The 21,569-nt window shown below is 56.6% G+C and overlaps 4 protein-coding genes across 4 annotated transcripts; 1 reads left to right on the forward strand and 3 right to left on the reverse strand.

The window, feature by feature from the left end:
* Positions 1-438: 438 nt before the first annotated feature.
* E0L32_011195 (uncharacterized protein) lies at positions 439-2,445 on the reverse strand (the record flags this gene model as incomplete). The annotated part of the gene is made up of 1 exon (XM_031133898.1): positions 439-2,445. One exon carries the CDS (start codon positions 2,443-2,445, stop codon positions 439-441), a length of 2,007 nt encoding a protein of 668 aa, XP_031000833.1.
* Positions 2,446-3,393: 948 nt separating this feature from the next.
* E0L32_011196 (uncharacterized protein) lies at positions 3,394-7,313 on the reverse strand (the record flags this gene model as incomplete). The annotated part of the gene is made up of 5 exons (XM_031133899.1): positions 3,394-4,150; positions 4,251-4,362; positions 4,420-4,866; positions 5,399-6,770; positions 6,831-7,313. 5 exons carry the CDS (start codon positions 7,311-7,313, stop codon positions 3,394-3,396), a joined length of 3,171 nt encoding a protein of 1,056 aa, XP_031000834.1.
* A 440-nt stretch (positions 7,314-7,753) lies between these two features.
* On the reverse strand, positions 7,754-11,999 carry E0L32_011197 (uncharacterized protein; the record flags this gene model as incomplete). The annotated part of the gene is made up of 3 exons (XM_031133900.1): positions 7,754-10,800; positions 10,856-11,792; positions 11,862-11,999. 3 exons carry the CDS (start codon positions 11,997-11,999, stop codon positions 7,754-7,756), a joined length of 4,122 nt encoding a protein of 1,373 aa, XP_031000835.1.
* Positions 12,000-14,505: 2,506 nt separating this feature from the next.
* E0L32_011198 (uncharacterized protein) lies at positions 14,506-20,376 on the forward strand (the record flags this gene model as incomplete). Its single annotated transcript, XM_031133901.1, has 1 exon — positions 14,506-20,376. One exon carries the CDS (start codon positions 14,506-14,508, stop codon positions 20,374-20,376), a length of 5,871 nt encoding a protein of 1,956 aa, XP_031000836.1.
* Between the last annotated feature and the right edge of the window lie 1,193 nt (positions 20,377-21,569).

Here is a 21,569-nt window from a genome sequence, read left to right on the forward strand (position 1 = left end):
GACTCTTATCCCACCACAATGAATACCTAGTCAGCACGTACCCAGACAAGTGATGGTCAGATCTGACGGGCTCTTGGCGGAAGGGCTTGACTATTCATGATGCCCAATCCTTTGAGGTAGTAGAATATGTACCCTTTCCGAGTTTTGTATCAATTGCGGATGCTTGTTAACATTGAGGTATCTCTTAACTTCTGTCAACTATTCTTACACAGGCTTTCTAGACTAAGCGGTTGCAATATCACATAGGAAAAAGATAGTAATCAGACATAAATGGACCGAATCAAAAGACAAAACATGTGTGGGAAGCAAATATCCTCAAGTGCGATTGTCATTATATTTGTGTTGATACAGTGAAGTCTCACAGTGGAGCTAATGTTCAGGAGTTCCGAGGCTCATCCATCATCATTGTCCTCTCCTATCTGAAAGAAAGAGCCGGATTTAAAAGTCATCCTCATCATCAAAGTCAGCCCACGACGAGGAACCCGGGTAGTACTGCATGTCTGCAAGGTACTTTGTCTCACCCTCAGGTGTGGTGAGGATGATCTCTGGGACGGTCGAGTCTGCCTTTCGGAACGGGTCGGGGCTGTCGAGGATTGTCCAGGTGCAGGTCCAGCCCAAGGGTTGGCCAAATTCGTGTCGCTCGCGGCGGTCCAGGCAGGTCATCTTCGCCAAGCGGAGATCGAAGAGGTGGGTGCCCCAGCTGTCATCCATGTAGCGCCAGAGGTACGAGCGGATCTCGAAGTCCTCCTCCGCTGCTTGCCGGAGCTCCTCGCGGTTCATGTCGCACAGTGAGGGACGGTAGTAGTACCCCTCACTCTCTCCCTCCTGCTCCGACTCGCATTCCGGCTCTTGTTTGACCTCCTCCAGCTGCTGTATCATCGCCTCCAGCTCCTGGTTGGCTTGCTTTGGTGCCTCTAGAACAGGGGAAGGCCTGTATTCATCCTCTTCGTCGAGATCAGCCCACGAAACACTCCCCACGTAGTAGTGCGGGTCCCGGAGCCACTTGTTCTCTCCCTCTGGAGTGGTCAGTCTCAGCTCCGGGCAGTCCCCGGAGGCGACGGCGAAGGGGTCAAGCTGGTCCAAAACCTCCCAGTCGCACACATTTCCGAAAGGAGTGCCGTACCAGTATTCATGGCACTTTACACGGCACTCCCAGTGCACAGCCCTGATGTCGAATAGATGCGAGTCGTGGTGAGAGTCTAGGAAGGGCTCAAGACCATTATCGAGTGCAAACTCCTCACAAGTTCGAGCGTGGAGTTCTGCCTTGTTCATGTCGGCTGAAGAGATCCATCCATAGCACTCATCGCCATCTTCTTCTTCTTCATCATCTCCTTCTTCATCATCTCCTTCTTCAGACTCTTCATTCCAAGAGTTCCGACAGGGGTCGGTGTCCACTCTCACTCTGTTGTCGAGGGCGTTGACTGTCTGGCCAGTGTGGAAAGCAGGAGCGGCAGAAGTGGTGAGCTCTTCGTCGTCCTCACCACTATCATCTGCGATAAAAGAAGCTCCGGGAAGCGGTATCGGGAGAATATCTGAGTCGTTGTCGTCATCCTCTACGTCGATCAAGGAGAAGAGGGCTGGAGACCGGTTTCCAATGGTGCTCACAGGAGAGAGAAGCTCGATAACCTCGGTGTCTGTCTCGACCGGCGAGACAGTGCAGCTAGGCTGCTCGCAAGCGCACTGATCCGTAAAATCGGAACCAGATGTCGTCGACTCGATGGAGGACCGTCGAGCAGGGAAGGAAAATGTCGAGTCTGAGGGCGAGACGGGGCTGGCACGGGGGGAGCTATCATGGGCCTCTGTTTTATACTGGAAGTCTGTGGTGTCGGTGGGAGGAAATTCGTTGTCGATGGTTGAGGAGACTTGATGATCTTTTGGATCATCAATGGAGAAAGTGTTGTAGAAGCCCAACTCTTGGTAAATGCCTAGAGCGGCATGGCGATCCTTGATGGTCGCAGCGAAATCAAAGAAAGAAAGCTCTTTGCAAAGCTGAGAAGCCGCGCGGTGTTCAATCCGGCCCTTCAAGTCGAAGTTGGTCTCGACAGTGTAGTTGCTCAACTCTTTGAAGATGAGAGTTGCGGCTCGGCGCCGTTCGTGATGCTTGGCCGAGTCGCCACAGCCGGTGTTGGTGTTGTACGAGGCGAGTTCGTCAAGAATTGCGATATCGCATTCGGCATTCTTGGCAGGTTTAGTGCAGTTCTTGGTACTGTAACCAAACAAACTTTTCCAGAAGCTCTTCTTGATGAGTTGAAGGACGGCGCATTTCCTCTTCGGCTTGAGGAGGTTGTTCGACATGGTGGGAGTCGACATCTTGATGATGAGGCCGCCCCTAATCGCTTCGCTTGTCAAGACAGGCTTCAAAACGTTGATGTTCTTGAGAATCAAAGAGCTTTTGATGAAGAGACCGGCCGGGGGGGTGGTAGAGAAGTTCGCGAAGGTGGGCATCGTGAAAGGGAGAAGGGGCTGGGAAATCGGAACGCAGAGAGGGATGGCTTTTGAAGATCGAATGTCGAGATGAGAGTTGAGAGTGATCAATACAACTGTAGAGACAATTATCGATGAGAGGACTGCGCAAGAATAAAGACTTGGGTTGCAGGAACAGGCAAGAAGATCGCTGTTGTTGACCAAGGCTGTTCTTGAAAGCAGAAGTTGGGAAGAGAAAGAAAATGTGGGACAGGAGAGATCATGGATGGGTAGTAAAGTAGGTATTGTGGAGGGGCACACGGCAGCCTAGACTAGAAATTAACTTGAATTTGGCGAGATGATAGTAAGGTGAATGCGAGAATGTGTGTGTCGAGGCGACAGTGAAGTGAAAGTGAGAAGTTGGCGAACAGGCTGGAGCTGCGAGCAATCGGAACCGCAGGGGAACTACCCGCAAACTGCCCAATGAGGAGATCTTACCAAAAAATTACAAGGAGCACAAGTAGCTTCTTGCGTGGCCTCTATCTCCTTGAACAAAGGCATATTCCCCGTCAGGACTGATGATCGAGAACAGTTGGCTTGAACGTGCTTTTGTTGTGCAACTAGTGAGCATGCCGCTGGCATTGAGGGATAAGGTAGCTACAGCGAAGGGACTCAGTAGAAACTTGGTACCTAGAATCCTTGGTTTGATGAATAGCATTGAAGTTGCGTTTTCGCTGTTTGCAACATCCCATTTAATGAGTTGAAGGTTTGCCTAGTGGTCTGGTATATATATGTGTCGCGTGAATCAGGCAACAAAGAAAATCGGTGTTTTTGACCGAAGATATGATCGTTTTCGTTAGTGGTTACGAGTATTTGCTTGCTTGAAAGTCATTGCTTAGGGTTGACAGTTGTCACTAAGTGATTTAACAGATACGCTGCCCACCGGGCGAAGTTTTATTCGAGGCTTCTGACCTCTGGCGATGAGAATAATCACCATTCCCGAAGTTCGCCTCCTGGACCAGTAAAACCTGGGCTGACCCATGGCTTGCAATCCTTCGCGAAACGCCTAACCTGCTCCTCGTCTACCTCGATGCCCAGGCCAGGGCCCTTGAGCATATCGATGTAACCGTCAGTCACCTTCCATACGTCCGGGTTATGCGTGTAGCTCGTCAGATCCTGCTGTCCTCCGCTAGCTGTGTTGTAGTGAATGCCGAGACTCATTTCCTGAATGGCAAAGTTGGCACTACACGCATCAACCTGAACGTTCGCCGCCAGCGCAATGGGGCCCAGAGGGCAGTGAGGCGCCAAAGCGACGTCGTACGCCTCCGCCATTGCAGCAATTCGTCGCATTTCAGAGATGCCGCCGACATGAGAGATGTCGGGTTGCAGAATATCGACGCACCCGGCCTCGAGGAAGGGCCGTACGTCCCATCGGCTGTGGAGACGTTCGCCTAGAGCAATCGGGCAGGTGATGGTTGCTCGGAGGTCCTTAATACCTCCGATGTGCTCGGAAAGGAGCGGTTCCTCGAGGAACATGGGGCGGTGAGGCTGCAGTGCTGCCGCGAGCTGCTTGGCCATAGGTTTGTGGACGCGACCGTGGAAATCGAGGCCTGCGTCCATTGACAGGGCCTTGACGATCTTGAGTCTCTCAACGCAGTCGTCAAGAGCCGACGGCGAGTCGAGCCAGCCGAGGTCCTCTGTGGCATTCATTTTGACGGCATTGAACCCCTGAGCCTTTCGTGCAAGGCTGTTCATTTTCATTTGTCAGTAGCTCTATTGAGAGAACAAGGAAGGCTGCCCAGAACAATGGCTTTGTCTACCTTACGCGCCATGGGACTGCAACTCACGCTTGTTTCTCAACGTCTCCAGGGCGATCGCCTCCAATCCATGCATAGACCTTGATCTTGTCCCGCAACTTCCCACCCAGAAGCTGGTGGACTGGGACACCGAGTTTCCGCGCTGCACTCAGAATGTCAATCATCCATACGCTTCAGCCCATCCAAAGAGTGGACGCACCTTTCATATCCCACAGGGCGATATCGATTCCAGATAGGGCACTCATGAAGACCGGCCCGCCGCGGTAGAAGCCGGCGCGGTACGACTTCTGCCAGATCTGCTCGATGTCGTCGGCCTCGGCACCTAGGTGCTGCTCGAAATAGGCATCGAGGCAACCCTCTACGGCCTGTGTGTGGCCCTCGAGGGACGCTTCTCCCCAACCAACGTTGCCCGCCTCATCCGTAATTTTCACAAACAGCCATCGAGGCGGCACCCGAAAGTACTCCATGGTGGCGATTTTGCCCATCTTGCAGTGTGTCTCGTCGAGATGGAGACCGGAGGTTGCGATAACACGGACGCTTCTCTGGTTTGACGATGCGTTTGGAACGCTGTAGCCGGGCAACAAAGTAGTGCGAGTGGCTTCCGCAGAATGCATGCGATTAAAGAAGCCGTTGGAGTTGGTGGACACTGGACAGCACAGTGACGAAAGCCCGGGACATCTACACCCCGAGATCGGATCCACAAACATGTAAGCGACTTCCCCGCATTCAAATGTTTCGGCCTTCGACCAGAAATCCCGGCGCCGGGCCAGTCAACGGAAAAGCCCCCGGATCACGGAAAAGATCCTGTTGTCGCAAGTGGCCAATCATGACAACAACATGAATAAATTTACGCCTGGGGATGTTGGCCAGTTTCTGGATCGAAAGGATCAAAAGATGAAACCTCCCAGCATAATCAAGCCCCAAAAAGTTACCGATCACAAGGGTACTTTGTTCGTGCCGCCTGTTGATTTTTTGGATGATCCCACCCTTTGGAGTAGTCCAAAGGTTCCCTTTAGAACACAATGATATGTGTGGGTGGAAGTGTGGATTTTTGGCTCTCATTCAGTTCTACATCGGATGCCCATTCATTTTTCTGTCTTGCCAATAAGCAAATGTCCCCAACAATTTTTCCTGGAATTATTTGCCACCAGTCGGAATCTTGAACAGCACCGCCTTACCGCCAGGACCCTTGCCAGCGGCCTTGTCTATCCTGTAGTAGCCCTTGCGCTCGAGCTGCAGGAAGTCGCCATCCTTGAGTGAGGCCAGGTTGGCGTCGCAGAGGGCCTCAGTCATGCTCGATGTGTTCTCCGCCAGGAAGTCCTCAAGCTCGTCGTCTTTCTCAAGCACATCCTTGGTGATCAGGTACCCAAACTCCCACAGCTCAGCCTCAACCAGGTTGCCCTCGTTGGCAGCGAGCCAGGTCACCTTCTTCTCGGTCGTCTTGAAGTCACCCTCGAGGTGCAGCTCAAACTCGGACTCGGTGACGACATCACCGGTCTTCTTTTGGTCCCTCACAATAGCGTTGCCCCAGCCCATGAGGGTAATCTCCTCTTTGTCCTTGAAAGACGCGCAATCGGCCTGGTCCAGAATGAGCTTGTTGCTGAACCTAACAGTCCTCGTGCCGAGGGACGGGTTCTTGGGGTGCCTAGGCTTCTCTTCAGAGTAGGGGGTCTCAGGACCGCCCTTCAAAGTGACAGTAACCACATCCTTCTTCTCAACGGCAACGTGTCTCGGGACGATAGGATCCAGCATGCGCTTGTTGATGGCCCAGATGGTGGTCCAGTCCATGGTGACGACGTTGCGGCTTGGGCCCTGCTTCAACATGAACTCTCTAAGCGCGGGCACGGTCAATCCACGACGTAGGATACCGCGAACGGTCGGCAAGCGCGGGTCATCCCAGCCAGAAACTCGACCAGTGTCGACGACCCTGGTGAGCTTCCGCTTGGACAGGAATGTCCTAATGAAGTTGATACGGGCAAAGTCCCAGAGATGGACTTGCCGCATGCTCAACGCCTCGATGAACCAGTGGTATTGCTCGTTGCGGTCGGCATACTCGGTCGTGCGCAGCGCATGGGTGACTCCCTCGATGCTGTCGACCAGGGGGCAGGCGAAGTCGTAGGTAGGGTAGATGTTCCAGGTCCAGCCGGTGCGGTGGTGTGGTGCAGGATCAGCGCCCTTCCAGTTGGGGAAGCGGTAGATGACGGGGTCGCGCATGGCCCCATTGTTGGAGTCGTACTGGATCCGTGCCCTGATGCAGTGCCCCTTGCCGGCGTCGGTGCCTGCCTTCATCTCGCGGAAAATCGCTAGACTCTCGGCCGCGGGACGGTCGCGTCGCTTACTCGGGAGGCGCTTCATTCGGTCGGCAGATTGTTGCTCGGGGTCGGTATCATCGGCATAGGCCTTGCCCAGATTGATCATCTTCTCGCAGAGATCGTACAGCTCCTGGAAGTAGTCGCTAGTGTGGGTCTGTAGGTCAACCTTGATGTTCATCAGGTGCAGGTCCTCGACGATGGCATCTTGGAATGAAGCCTTCTCCTTCTGGGGGTTGGTCTGACGAGACATGCTACGTTAGCGATTGCAATCGGAGTGGGCTGGGGTCACTCTACTCACATCGTCGAAGCGGACAATGAGCTTGCCATCGAAGGCCTCGTGCGCAAAGTAGTCGTTCAGCAGGGCAGCCTTGGCATGGCCAATGTGCAGGTACCCAGAAGGCTCGGGAGGGAAACGAGTAACTACCCCATTCTGGGTGCCCTTGAGACCAATGTTGTAGTTTGCGCCCTGTTTCTTGCCAGAGGCGGCGCTCTTGGCCTTGGCGGCGGCGGTGATGTCGTTCCTGACCTCGGGGTGGACGGCCTCGATGTAGTTGTACCAGCGGCTGACATTGGCAAAGGCGCCCTTGCGGACGAGTCCCAGGCCGACCTTGTTGCTATAGAGGGAGGCCCAGACTTCTTTGTCGGCCGCGGAAAGGGAGTATCCTCCGAGGAAGGTCCGCAGGGTCAGGAATTTCTCGAGCTGGAGGAGGAGGGGCTCGATGCTCTTGAAGTCGGCCGTGGCCAGCTGGGGAGCCAGGCTCTCGGGCTTGAGGGTTGTCATGGCGATGGAATGCGCGAGTGCAATCGCTCCTGTGGCGGCGGTCTCAGGGTGAGCGTATTGTTTTCTGTTAATGGGAAGAGAAGGAAGAATCGATCTTGAGACAGCACGCGCACACATACACACACACAATAATGACACCTTCAATCTTCCAAGGTGGGGTGAAATATTTTGGAGGGGTCAAAATTTGGTAGCCAGTGGCCACAGTCGCGTGTGCGGGATTGAGTCAGCGATAAGATAAGGCGGAGCTCATTGACCAGAACCGCCACCACCACCACGTGATCCCTCCTCTGGATGACATGAAGACAGCACTCCTGTTTGGTCAACATCGCCGCAACAATCCACGAGCTTCCATCTGCTGCCGATGCCGGCGATGACTTGCTTGGCTGGATTGCAATGTTGCTACTGTGTCTCTGCTATGTCTAATATGTGTAACATACGCATCAGTCATGCAGCATCTGTGACTGTGCATTCAGCATGTACGTCTCGCTTCTCTCCATCAGCTCTGCGTGCCGCCCCTTGTCGACCACCTCTCCGCCCTCAATGACGAAGATGACATCTGCCTGCTGGACCGTGTGCAGACGATGTGTGATGGCCAGCACGGTCACCCCGCGGGCCGCTCTCTCTAATCCCTCCTGAAGCGCCCGTTCGCTCTCAGCATCCAGTGCGCTCGTGCTTTCGTCCAGCAGCAAGAGCCGGGGCTTTCGCACCAAAGCACGTGCAATGGCCAGGCGCTGCCGCTGGCCACCGGAAAGGCGCGATGCCCCTGGGCCGAGTTCAGTGTCGTAACCCTGCGGCAGCTCCATGATCACGTCGTGGATGTTGGCTAGGCGGCAAGCCTCCTCAATCTCGGCCAGAGTGGCGTCGTGACCAGGCCGTGCGCCGAGGCCGACGTTGAAACGTGCACTTCCGTCGAAAAGGGCACTGTCCTGCGGAACAATGGCGATCTCGTCACGGAGAGCACTGGCGGTCGCGTCACTGTCGTTGCGGCGAGACACGTCGATGCCGTCGATCCGCACGATGCCTGTTGTCGGGTGGTATAGCTGCTGCACCAAGCTCATGACCGTTGATTTGCCCGCACCTGACGGGCCGACTAAGCCGCAGAACTGCCCAGGATGAACGGTGAAGCTCATATCGTGGAGAATGTGATTATCTGGACGAGCAGGGTAAGAGAAAGACACATGGTCAAACGTGATGGACACTCCCCTGTTCTCGCCATCCACCCTGGGCTTTGACTCAACTGTAGCCTCGGGGTCCTTCTCCTTGGGCTCGCTCGGCTTATCGGAGCGCATGACATCTGGTGGCAGATCTTTTGACGAGCCGATGCTCAGGATCGCAGAGATGCGACCCGCTGCCGTCCTGGCGCGCGAGAATTCTGGTGCCAGTGAGAACATTTGACCCCAGAGCTGCGCACTGACGAGCATCGCCACGAGAACAATGAAGAACTGCTTCTGCGTCGCCTCGCTCTTCATGATCTGCTGCGAGCCCCACCAGTAGGCGAACGCGTAGATCAGGAAGCCCGTGCTGTTGGAGATGGCCAGCCAGATGTTGGTGTAGGCGCTGGCGAAGAGCATCTCCTTGCGTGGTGCCTTGAGTGCCCGCGAGAACTTGCCCATGATCTCGCTCTCGAGCGACAGAGCCGAAACGGTCTTCATGGAGCCGACAGCCTCAACCGCAATGCCAATAGCCTGCGAGTATGCGTCATTGTGGCGCTCTTCAAACTTGGCCAGGGCTCGCAACTGCATGATACCAGACCCGAGAAGGATAGGGACCGTGACAAGGCATACGATGGCAATCTTCCATGCGATGATATGTGACAAGACAATGGCCACTAGGAAATTGACAACAATGGAAAACACGGTCCCGATAACCGAACCGCTGAAGCCACCGATGGCAGCGCTGTCCTTGGTGATGATCGAGAGTAGCTTGGAGGGGTCCCTGTTGGCCGACTGGTGCCATTCAACGCCCTGTTCCATGAGCGAGCGGAACGACAGGACGCGCACGGCATAGAGCAGCCGCTCGGCCACGACGCCGAACGACGTCCACGCAAAGAAGTTGGCGAAGAATTCGATGCCGGCCAGCATGAAGAGCATGCCACCAAAGAACTTGCCCAGCCTGAGTACGCGATCGACAGTGTTGTTACAGGGATTGAGCTCGCCGACAGTGAAGCCGAAGATGATGCCGGAGGCGGAGAACGTGCAGCCAACAATGAAGGCGGCAATCATGGCGAGGGTGAGCCAGAGTAGCGCTGGACGGACGAGGCGACACATGAGCTTGAGGGCTTTGCCGACCGGGTCCTGCGACTCCTCTGTGTCTTTTGCGGCTTCGGTATCCGAGCCAGGTGACTGCTCCGTTGCTGCCTGCGGCTCATCGGCGCCACGCTGCTCTTTCACGCCAGTCGCCGCGGGTCCGCCCTTCTCAGATGTGATCCCATCGATGGAGTCATTGTCAATGGTCGAGCCCAGGGACATGGTGTCATCCTTGGCGCCAGCATTAACCTTTTGCAAGTTGGCCATGCGAGCGAACGCTCCGTCCAGCGCCATGAGTTCAGCATAGGTGCCCTGCTCGACCACCTGGCCTGACTCCATGACCACAATGTTGTCTGCATTCTTGATTGTTGAGAGACGGTGAGCAATCGAGATGACGGTCCGGTTGACAGCTACACGTTCAATGGCAGCTTGGATGCGTCGCTCACTAGCGGAGTCGAGGGAAGCTGTGGCTTCGTCGAGCACGAGGATCTTGGGATCACGGACGAGCGCCCGGGCCAGGGCGACACGTTGACGCTGACCGCCGCTGACGAGAGCGCCACCGGATCCGGCAGAGGTACCGTAGCCATTCTCGAGCCTGTCGATGAAGCTCGATACATCTGCCAAATCGGCTGCCTGACGCACTGCTTCCACGATGGGCTGCAATTCAGGGCTCTTGTTAGCGGCTGCCGATGGGATATTTCTGCCTTCCGCAGCAAGTTTAGACAACTCCGAGCTCTCCAGGACCTTTTTGAATCCGGCATGGGCTGGTTGGGGTGAGCTGACGAGACCTAGCGCGATGTTCTCTAGGATTGAGCGATCCAGGAGGGAAGGTTCCTGCTGGACAAGACTGATGAAGCTCCGAAGATTCTTCACGTTGAGCTCCTTGATGTCGTGACCATCCAATGTCACGCTGCCGTCAGTCGGATCTTGGAGACGGGCGACAAGGGCTGCAATCGTGGACTTTCCGCTGCCGGACAGCCCGACGATGGCGGTGTGCTTGCCTGCGGGGAAGGTAAGATTGATGTTGCGAAGGACGAGGTGGTTGGGTCTCGAAGGGTAAGCAAAGGAGACATTGTTGAAGGCGACGGAGCCAGGGGTGTCGAAGGGCAAGTTTTCGCCAGCCTCGGAAGTGCCGTCGATCACAGAGCGGTGCTCGATGTCTTTGAGCAGTCGCTGGAAAGCCGACGATGCACCGCCAAAGAGCGGCAGGAGCGGTGCGACAGATCCGAGAACGATGCATGCTGTCAAGTATTCCGTCAGTGTCTCGAATATTCTCGCGCAGACCTGTGTACGTACCATCAACAAGGATGAAGACAACAGTGTAGATCCGTCCAATGCTCGCGCCATCGTTTCTGCCTTCCATCAGAGCCGCAACTTTGCGACTACCCTGCCAGAAAGCAAGCGAATTAGCCGAGTAGGCGATGAAATACAGTCCGCCAGCCTGCACAGCTGCAGCAATAGCCTTTTTGATACCCGCAGCACGGGCGATGCGCATGTGACCCGCAAACTTGGCCTCCAGGCGCGGCGCCGCCCCAAACGCCTGCACGATGCCGACATGCGACAGGGCCTCGGAGGCGATGGACGAGGCCGCGGCCGTGGCGTCGGACATGACACCCGAGAACTTTTGGATAAAGGCGGCGCCGATCATAGCCATGATCATAAAGGCCGGGACGAGGGAGACGAGCATGCCGGCCAGACTGGCCTCCTTGATGAAGGCGGCGACGTAGGCGGTGACGAAGAAGGAGACGCTGGCGATAAGAATGCCGACCTTCTCAGAGGTGCCCGACTGCACGGCCTGGATGTCGCCGTGCAGGCGGCTCGAGACCTCGCCCGCACGGCGGTCGTCGAAGAAGGCCGGCTCCTGGCGCAGCAGGCTGCGGAAGTAGGCGTCGCGCAGGCGGGCGGCGAGGCGCTGGCTCACGAGGCTCCAACATAGGACGTAGGTGTAGATGAGGACGAGGGCGCCGACGGCGATGTAGACGAGCTTGAGGACCTTGTCGTTGATCTGGGGTTCATAGGCGAACGGGTCGGGCCGCGACGACGCGGACGACTGGGCGTCGCAGGTGGCGCCGTTCATGTCGTCGACCAGCTCACCGAAGAGGATGCCCATGAGGGGGAAGGGGACGCCCGAGGCGGCGGCGGCGACGGTGCCGACGGCAACGAGAGCGATGTCGAGCCATGTCGGGCTGGCGAAGAAGAGGAGGCGGAAGTAGGTGCCGAGCGCCTTGCCGAGCTGAGGAGATCTGCGTGTAAGATGAGATCGCCCTTTTTACGCTTAGGATGGGCTGTCTCGATAACTTACGGGAACCGGAGGCTCTTGAGGAGGCTTCGCATCTTTGCTCTTCTCGGGCGTCGTGTCTGCTCCTGTGGACAGTGCAGCTTCAGGGCTGGCCTCGGCCTCGGCCCCAACCTTGCCCTTCTTGCCAAAGCCAAAGACCATGGCTGTTGTATTCCACCGCGACTAATTGCAGCAGAACACTGTGATGTTCTGAGTGTGTTGGCCTCTGAAGAGACTGGGAAGGGATATCACAGCTCCATCTATGACTGATCGGTGCAACAGGGACTCAACAGGAGGTACAAGTCACGACGGGCCTCAATGTGTGGTGGTAGCTTTGCACGTGTCCAAGATTCTTCACAGAGTCTCAGCCCACAGACCGGAACAACTCGACTGGAGTGTTGGTACTTGGCGCACGTTGGCCAGCAACATCTCTGTCCGTGGTATTGGGTACGTCCACAATGGTATCTTTGACTCTCACAGACAGACGCTCAATACCCAAGCGAGTCCGCTCTTGGCTTCAAGCCTAGCCCATTTTCGGCACTGGGCGGATTTCGCGGCAAGAAGACAGGCCGATGACGGCGGACCGAACCCTTGTTTGTGAGTTTGTAAGAGAAGCTGCGGATCAGATAAGATGGCTGATGTGTGATGTGCCCAGGTGGAAATGAAGGGAGCGGATCAGATTATTTTAGCGGGCTCGGTGGGCCCCTACGTGCTGTAGCCAGAGCTAACAACCCCCACTCGAGCCCACTGGCCACCCGCAACTCTGCGTTTCCTGTGCTGTTTATGTCCACTGCGCGAAAATATTTTTCTCTCAGCTCCTAGTTGAGTAGAGTGATGACCGGGAATGATTCTTCTTTGGGAATAGCAAGGGCTTGTCTTTTGTGAGCTGAGGAGATGGAGAGTGTACTTGTACTTTATCCCAGGCTCTGCTTCTGTTGAACTGTGAGTCTGGAACCACCTGTATCCGTGGATACCACTTTGCCGCTCCTCGTGCTCGTGATTTAGACGAGAAGATTCTGCCATCGCTCCGGAGCTCTCTGGTATTGATGGTCTCCGTCCATGGTAGCAATAAGTGGCAGAAGGCTTGTCAAAGCCAGGAAAGGAATCCATGGCGGACAGGGATCTGAGTGCCGGAGGCGTGCCACAATCGCGCAGCTCGCCACCATCAAATCTTATCAGATCAGATGGGACATCAAGGTCCGATTCACCGGGATCGCTGTCTTGGTTCCATCCGAGGCTGAAGAGGAGTAGAATGCCACAGATCTGGACCAAAGTCTTACCTACTACCTACCTATCTTACCTAGGGATGCTGAAGGGATACGGATAATTACATCCATCCATGTTAAGTACCTTGTGGATTGGCCCGAGATCCCCAAAGAGTGTCCGGCCGGAGCACACCTGTTGAAGCTGGAGGCATTTGGGTGTGTAATGCACTGAATAGATGCAGTAAAACCAAACCCACAGGGCAACTACAAGTACTGTAATATTCCGACGGCCCACTGGACAGCCCTGACCCCGCTGTGCATGTACCCGATTTGATCCATCCATCTTATCCGATAATCTGATAAAGAACATGGTCCGGTCGAATGCCAAAGAAGAATGTCTCTCGTCCCAACTCCAGTCACCATCCCTGCCTCCACCCTCTTCTCTCTCCAGAGTCGTTAGCCGACGCTCCGTCCCATCTCCATCTTGTCCAGGACGCCAATCCCTTTCTAGCTCTGCATTGAGCCTAGTCGCTGTGGCCTGATGACTTGTCGTCTCTGGTCCCCAAATCCCGGATTCGTTGTACCTTGACCTCACACTTGAAGCTCCTCCCGGTACAGTACCTCAGCCATCGCCCTGAACCCCTATTCGTCCTTTCCAAGATGCCAAGCTCTCATGTGCTCCCAGCTGAGCGAGCGGCCTTCATCCTCTCTGCCTCGGACCCAGACAGTGTCCGGATCCTCTCACAAAAGACAGCCCGGATGAATCGAGCAGATGGCCGGCCCTCTTTCAATACCAAGTGGGTCTGTATCCCGATTGTTTCCATGCTCCAGAGATGGGTCCTTCGTGATTCATCAGCTACTGGTCTCAGACCCTAGGTTGTTGAGACTCGGAGACAGCTCTCGATCTTGTCCTCTGCCTCCGGCCCTCGGTAGCGCCATGTAACTCTCCCACGCCAGCACCGTCTCTGTTGTAGCGCCTGCTGAATCACAGTCTGTCTTGGAGGGCCATGCATTTGGCACATGCTTGTCTGCGTTGCAGACCCGACACAATGGTGTCTGGACCAAGTAACTACCTATCCTCCTCTTCTTGCCCCTTCGGAGTCTAGGCTGGAAAAGTTGGTAGGCCGCAAACACTCGACGGTTGACCATTTGAGTGCCATAGGCTCGCTCATCTTCGAAAGTGACTTTCCTTCCCGTGGAACCTGTTCATCCATCTCGCTGCCAACAAATGCAGTCGTGAGCATCACATCACCAGAGCGTACTTATGGGTGCTGTGTTGAGCTTTTGATTCTTTGCCTTTCCTCCCGCCTGCTGCCTTTATCCGTCCACTCGTTCACCCGGCGGCAGCGTCAATACCAGCAGCCAGGTTCTCTGCCGTGCCACACACCACCGCTGTTCCTGTCTTTCTGATTTCCAAGCTCAAGCTCCAGCTGGGCCGCGTTGTCTCGGTTCGGATTGCAGCAATGCATCTCGTTCCCGCCATGCAGCACCTAGTCGGCGAGCCTAATGGTCACATTCTCCCCAATGGCAACGGGCCCGACTCCAATAACACCGACAGCGTCGAGTCGTTTGTGGTCTCTGCCACAGTGCAGGCTCCAGCGGGACTTGAGCTCTCCCCCGCTTCAGAGGCGACCTTGATACTTGCTTGGACTCTTCTTCTGCCCCGTTACAGCCGTGACGGCTCCGACCTTGAAGACTCGACCTGGGGTTACACATTCACAACCGATGATGCGAAGACTGTCTCTTGCAAAGTGCCCCAGCTGATTCTCGACAAGAGCACAAGCATCTCCCAGGCCCTAGACTTCGTCTCCGAGGCAATCACCCGTCAGGATCCGCAACGAGCAGCATCATCTCCCGTTTACAACAGCGTATTCTTCTACAATGGCACCGCCTCCGCGACGGTAGACGCCAAGATCAGTCCCTCACCCCCATGGACTGTCCGGCTAGACATCACCGCCCTGGGCGAGCTGTTCCAGATCCAGGCCCAAGGGCATGGCAATACCATGAACCGTCCCCGCGTCGAGCAGGGACTTAACGCCTTCATCGACATTCTCACAATTCTCATCGAGCAGCCGAATGTCCTCTTCAGGGAAGCGCTTGGGCCGTTGCAACAGGACCTTGACCGGATCTGGACGTGGAACGCAGTCGTGCCCCCGACCATTGAAAGGTGTATCCATGACATGGTCTCTGCGCGGGCGGCGCAACAGCCCGAGGCCCTTGCCGTCGCTGCCTGGGATGGACAGTTTCTCTACAGTGAGATCGATGCGTTGTCCACCAGACTCGCGCAGGACCTCATCGTGGCTGGGGTTCAGTTGGGCGTGCCTGTCCCACTTTGTTTCGAGAAGACGAGATGGACCGTTGTCGCCGTGCTGGCAGTCATGAAGGCGGGTGGCACATTCGTTCTGACCGACCCTAGCCAGCCCGAGGCGAGACTGCGCACCATCGTCGAGCAGACTGGTGCCAAGATCCTCCTCTCCTCCAAGTCGCAGTTCGATCTCACGACCAGAATCGCGCCCTCCGACGCCCAGATCATCGCTGTCTCAAACGACCTCTTGGGTAGGCAGCAGAGTCTCCCGGATGTCGCACTTCCCGTGGTCCCCGCCGACTCTCCCATGTATATCATCTTCACTTCTGGCAGTACTGGCAAACCGAAGGGTGTTGTTCTTTCCCATGCCAACTTTACCAGCGGCGCCATTCCCCGTGCCGAAGCTGTAGGATACCGTCCGCATTCGCGATGCTTCGAATTCGCGTCGTACGCCTTCGATGTCAGCATCGACTGCCTGCTATGTACTCTTACCAATGGTGGCTGTATCTGCACCCCCTCCGACGAGATGCGCATGAACGACCTGTCCGGCGCCATCAGGAACTCCAAGGCCAACATGGCCCACATGACACCGTCGGTCGCGCGCGTGCTCGACGCCGACATCATGCCGTCGCTGGAGATCCTCGGCCTCGGCGGCGAGTCTATCTCGGCTGGCGACGCGCGAGCGTGGAGCCAGAAGACTAGGCTGGTCATCGCGTATGGCCCATCCGAGTGCACTGTCGGCTGTACGATTAACAGTAACGCCGGTGCTGCCAAGGCATATACCAACATTGGCACTGGCAAGGGTGGGTTGATGTGGATCACCGACCCAGACGACCACAATAGACTTATGCCGGTCGGCAGCGTCGGCGAGCTGCTGGTAGAGGGTCCAGTCGTCGGCATCGGCTACCTGGATGAGCCTGAAAAGACGGCCGAGGTCTTCATCGAAGACCCTACCTGGCTCACTGCTGGTCACGGCGACATCCCAGGGCGACAAGGTCGGCTATACAAGACCGGTGACCTGGTGCGGTACGACCCCGACGGGTCTGGTGCTATCGTCTTTGTTGGCCGGAAGGACCAGCAGGTGAAGCTGCGAGGCCAGCGCGTCGAGCTGGTCGAAATCGAATACCACCTCCAGAACAAGCTTCCCGCTGGAGTCAAGATTGCCGCAGAGGTGATCAAGCCCCAGGGCGGCGAGCCAACCCTTGTTGTGTTCCTCGCCGAGGATGGCGTGAAGTGCGGTAGCAACGACGCCAAAATCTCAGATGAGCTCTACAAAGCTCTTTCCACAGTCGACGACGCGCTCGGCGCGGAGCTGCCGCGGTACATGGTGCCTGCAGCATACATCCCTCTGCCAAAGATCCCCGCCCTCGCCTCCGCCAAGACGGACCGGAAGAGGCTGCGGGAATTGGGTGCCGCGATGACTCGTGAGCAGGTAGCGAGCCTGCGCATTGTCGCCGACAAGACGGAGCCCGAAACCGAGAATGAGCGGGTGCTTTTCGGCGTCTGGAAGCAGCTTCTTGGCGATGAATTGGTCGTCTCCGTCAAGGACAGCTTTTTCGCACTTGGAGGTGACTCTCTGCGGGCCATGAAGCTTGTTGCCGCCGCCCGATCGCAAGGAGTTTCTCTCACCGTGGCAGACGTGTTTAGTCATCCCTCACTGAGAGATATGGCTGCCGTCGCGGAAAAGATCGATCCGGGAACTCGCAAGGAGGTACAGGCATTCTCAATTCTTGGAGAGGGTTGGTCGCCGGATGAAGCGAAGGCTACAGCTGCCCAGCTCTGTGGTGTGGACGAAACACTCATCGAAGACATCTATCCCTGCTCCCCACTCCAGGAGGCTCTCATGGCACTGTCCGCCAAGGTGAAAGAGGCTTATGTCGCACAGAGGGTTCTCAAGATGGATAGCGCCGAGATGACGAAGAATCTCAAGAGTGCGTTTGAGCAGGCCTCGGACACCTGTTCCATTCTCCGCACCCGCATCATCCAGGTGCCTGGTCGCGGCCTCGTCCAAGTTGTCATCAGGGAGTCTATTTCCTGGCGCACTGCTGCCACTGTCGAAGAGTATCTTGAGAATGACAGGGAGGAGTCCATGGACTTGGGCAAGCCCCTGGTGCGATACGCCATTGTCTCAGACGAGCAGACCGGTACATCTGACCTCGTCTTGACAATGCACCACTGCTTATACGACGGCTGGTCAATGCCGCTCGTCGTGGAGCGTATCAACCGTGCCTACCAGGGACTGGCCACGGCTCGGGCCGCCGAGTTTAGGGACTTCATCCATTTCCTCGAGACAACTGTTGACAGCAAGGCTTGTGAGGCATACTGGAAGGAGCAGCTTCGCGGCGCGACAGATCCGCAGTTCCCGGCGCTGCCTTGGGAAGGGTATCAGACGCAGGCAGACTCGCTCCTTGAGGTGTACGTGCCGATGCCAAAGCTGTCCTCCAACACCACTGTCGCGACCATTATTCGAGGAGCCTGGGCGTTAGTAGCGTCGCAGTACGCGGGAACCAACGATGTGCTCTTTGGCGAAACGCTCACGGGCCGCAACGCACCGATCGCTGGCGTGGAGGAAATTGAAGGACCCATGATCACTACTGTGCCCGTACGCGTGCAGATCGACCAGAATAACACTGTATCAGACTATCTTCAGGCCATCTACAACCAGATGATTACACAGATGCCGTATGAGCACACCGGTTTACAGCACATCCGGCGACTGAGTCCTGACGCCCTACAGGCATGCGAGCTCCGCACTGGTCTGGTCCTCCACCCATCCACGGCCGAGGATCCCGACGCGGCTCACGTTACCGAAAACGCGCCCGCCACCGCCCTCGTACCTGCCGGTGATGCGGAAGCCGCGCAGGAGGCACTCAAGTTCAACACGTACGCGCTCATGCTTGTGTGCTCACTCGACCCCAAGGGCTTCCTTATCATGGCTAGTTTCGACTCCAAAACCGTTGACAAACCCACCATGGAGAAGGTGCTGGCGCAGCTTACACAGGTATGCCAGCAGCTTAGTTCGGAGGCGGAGAAGCGCATTGGTCAGATTGACTGCCTCACGGAGGCGGACCGCGAGACCGTTTGGGATCTAAGCAAGGACCTCAAGACTCTCGACGCCTTGACAAAAGAGTACGCGACTGCTACATCAGCTTGGATTGTCGACACGCAAGACGCAGAGAGGCTCAGGCCTCAGGGCTCGGTAGGAGAGCTACTCGTGGAGATGGAAGATATTACCATGTTGCCGAGCACGAGCAGTCCGCGATGGCTGGTCCGGGGCACGGCTACACACAAGGGCCGCGAGGCGACACTGTTCCACACAGGCAAACTGGCCAAGTTTACGAGCAAGAGCCAGTTGGTCATCACGGGCATCAAGGATGAGTCACCGGGTCGAGGCAAGAAGGATGCTACCAACATGAAGCCAAAGGCCAAAGCCGTCTCGGCCACCTCGACCAAGCAGCGCATCCTGCGGACACTGTGGAGTCGCGTCCTGCGCCTTGACGAGAAAGACATCGGTCTGGGAGACAGCTTCTTCCGGCTCGGTGGTGACTCCATCGCGGCTATGAAGCTGGTGTCAGAGGCTCGGTTGGAGCGCCTGGAATTGACAGTGGCACAGGTCTTTGCCAATAGATCACTGTACGATATGGCCGGCGTGCTACAGGGCTCACCTGAAGAGAAGAGCACGAGCGTTGCAGTCAGCCCTTATTCATCGCTCGATGTAGCCAATGCGGAGGAGTTTGTGTCTACGGGCGTTCTTCCGGCCCTGGCTGACGCCTCGTGGAAGGTCGTCGACGTGTATCCCGCCCGACCGCTGCAGGAGATCGCCGTCAAGGGCACCACTCAGCTGCCGCGTTACTCGATGCGGTATGAGGTGCTCTACTTTGATGCCGCTGTCAATAAGCAGCGCCTGTTTCGTAGCTGCCAAGAGCTCGTCACACGCAACGAGGTCCTCCGCACCGTCTTCATCCGAGCAGACGGTGGCTGCTATGGCGTCGTGCTCGAGGACATGCGCACGCCCGTGGCCGAATTTGAAGTCGACGGCGACGTCGAGGTCTTTACGCGTAAGCTCTGCGACCTGGACGTGCAGATGCGCGCACCCCTGGGCGCCTCCTTTGTGAAGTGGTTCTTCGTACAGGGCACCGCCCTTGGACAGCCCTCGGCCCTCGTGTTGCGCATCTCACACGCGCAGTACGACGAGATCTGCCTGCCCATCTTCCTCGACCAGCTCTCGGCGATGTACGAAGGGCGCGAGGTCCCGTGGTCGTACCCCTTCTCGCACTTTGTGCACCACGTCGTGCACGAAAACCTGGCTCCGAGTCTGGACTACTGGCGCGAACTGCTCGCGGGCTCGCAGATGACGTTGCTCAGGCCGGAGCCGGCTGTCCCCGTGACCAGGACGAACCACTACGCTATCAGCAAGCCCGTCGACATCTCGGCCCGCCCGCGCGACTTCACCGTCGCCACCCTGCCGGCTGCCGCGTGGGCGCTGTGTCTGGCGCGGCGGACGGGCAAGTCGGACGTCGTGTTTGGCGAGGTCGTCAGCGGGCGCAACACGGGCGTCGCGCACGGCGACGCCACGACGGGTCCCTGCTGGCAGTACGTGCCTGTGCGGGTGACGCTTGAGCGAGGCGTCACGACGGGCGCGGATCTGCTCGAGGCCGTCCAGCACCAGCACGTCAGCAGTTCGCGATTCGAGGGGGCCGGGCTGAGCGAGATCATCGAGCACGCCACGGACTGGGACCCGGCCAAGGTGGGCTGGTTCGACAGCGTGGTACACCAAGACGTGGCGCACGTCGAGGCGCTGGGCTTCGGAGACGGCGAGCGGCGGGCCCGGCTTGAGACGGTGTACCCGCACGAGGAGCCTCTACGGGAGTGGAAGGTGCAGGCCTTCCACCACGAGGGCGGGGATGAGGTGACGCTCGAGATTGTCACTGTCGAGTCGTGGCGGGAGTACGCTGGTGGCTTGCTGGATGAGCTTTGCGGTGTGCTGGAGGGTCTTGTGAGGAGGCCCTGGGATGTCGTTCTGCAGTGAGTGGTGTTGAGGTTAGTATCATCGTGAGCTCATTTTGACCCTTTGATATCCATAATATTCATTCATCTCTGCAACTACGATATTTGAACTTGAGGCTATTCGCAATGCCGATACACGTCCCCAGCACTTCATGTGACTTCGAACATTCAGTAAATGCACAAAACTGAGCCTCGTCAAGCATCTCGGCGCAGTCAAGGCCCACCGCCGCATGTTCGAGACCATCGGGAGGGCCAGGACACTGGCTGCGTCATGCATTCAACCGAGGCCTCGTCTGGCCTCTTTTCATCCTCGACTGTACCACTACACCGGGAGGAGGTACCGGTACGGACATGAATGAAATCCCACGCTGATGCTACCTACCCCTGTCTATTAGCGAGTGGGAAACCCACTCTTGCAAGCTATGGTCCTTGGCGCGAGGGCCCGGTCCTTCGTCTAACAACCCGGTCCGCATTAGCTCGATCAGATAACTCTACAAGTACAAGTAAGAGCCCACAACAAGTTAGCGAGGGGTCGTCTTGGGTGTCCGCGCTTCTCCCGTGAGAATTTCACTCGGTTGCCAGGTTTTCTCTCTTGCTGCGTTGCTGTATGGGCAGCGCGGACACAATGGGCCTCGGCACAAGACCTCAGGAAGCCAGAAGCAGGTGATTAGGAAGAGAACTCAAAGGTTTGGAGAGGATGGAATCCCTTTCCTGGGCTGGGGAGCAAAACTGGTGCTCCCAACGTGCTGGACGGGAAGATCAGGAGAATTCTTGAACTCGCCGGGCCAAGAGAAATCCTCAGTCCTGGGCCCAACTCTCCACCCACTTACTTGTAGATTCATGGCTGAACGCCATCTTGCCTCTAGAGTGTACAGCGCCTGGTTCTTGCCCAGTCCACCGTCGACGACCCTCTTGGTGACGGGTAAGGACGGGTTAGCCGCACCACTCCGTGTCTCCTAGACTGTTTCTCTTTCTCCTTCGTTCACTACTCCGGCTTTTGCTAGACCGAATACCAATTCTCGCCATTCTCGCCAACACGAGACCCATACCTGATTAGCTCCAAAGAGGTAGGTTCCCTCTCTTGGTCCTGGTTCTCTAAAGCAGCTCGGCACTGCAAGCTCAAACCGCTACCCACCCGTGAGCTAAAACCCGGTTGGTAGGGTTAAGTAAGTCGTAAATACTTTCCAACACCTCTTCTTTGGGGTGTGCCTTGCA

This window comes from Thyridium curvatum (genome assembly GCF_004353045.1).
Source record: "Thyridium curvatum strain D216 chromosome Unknown NODE_100_length_135046_cov_87.379998, whole genome shotgun sequence".
Classification (NCBI taxonomy): Eukaryota; Fungi; Ascomycota; class Sordariomycetes; order Thyridiales; family Thyridiaceae; genus Thyridium; species Thyridium curvatum.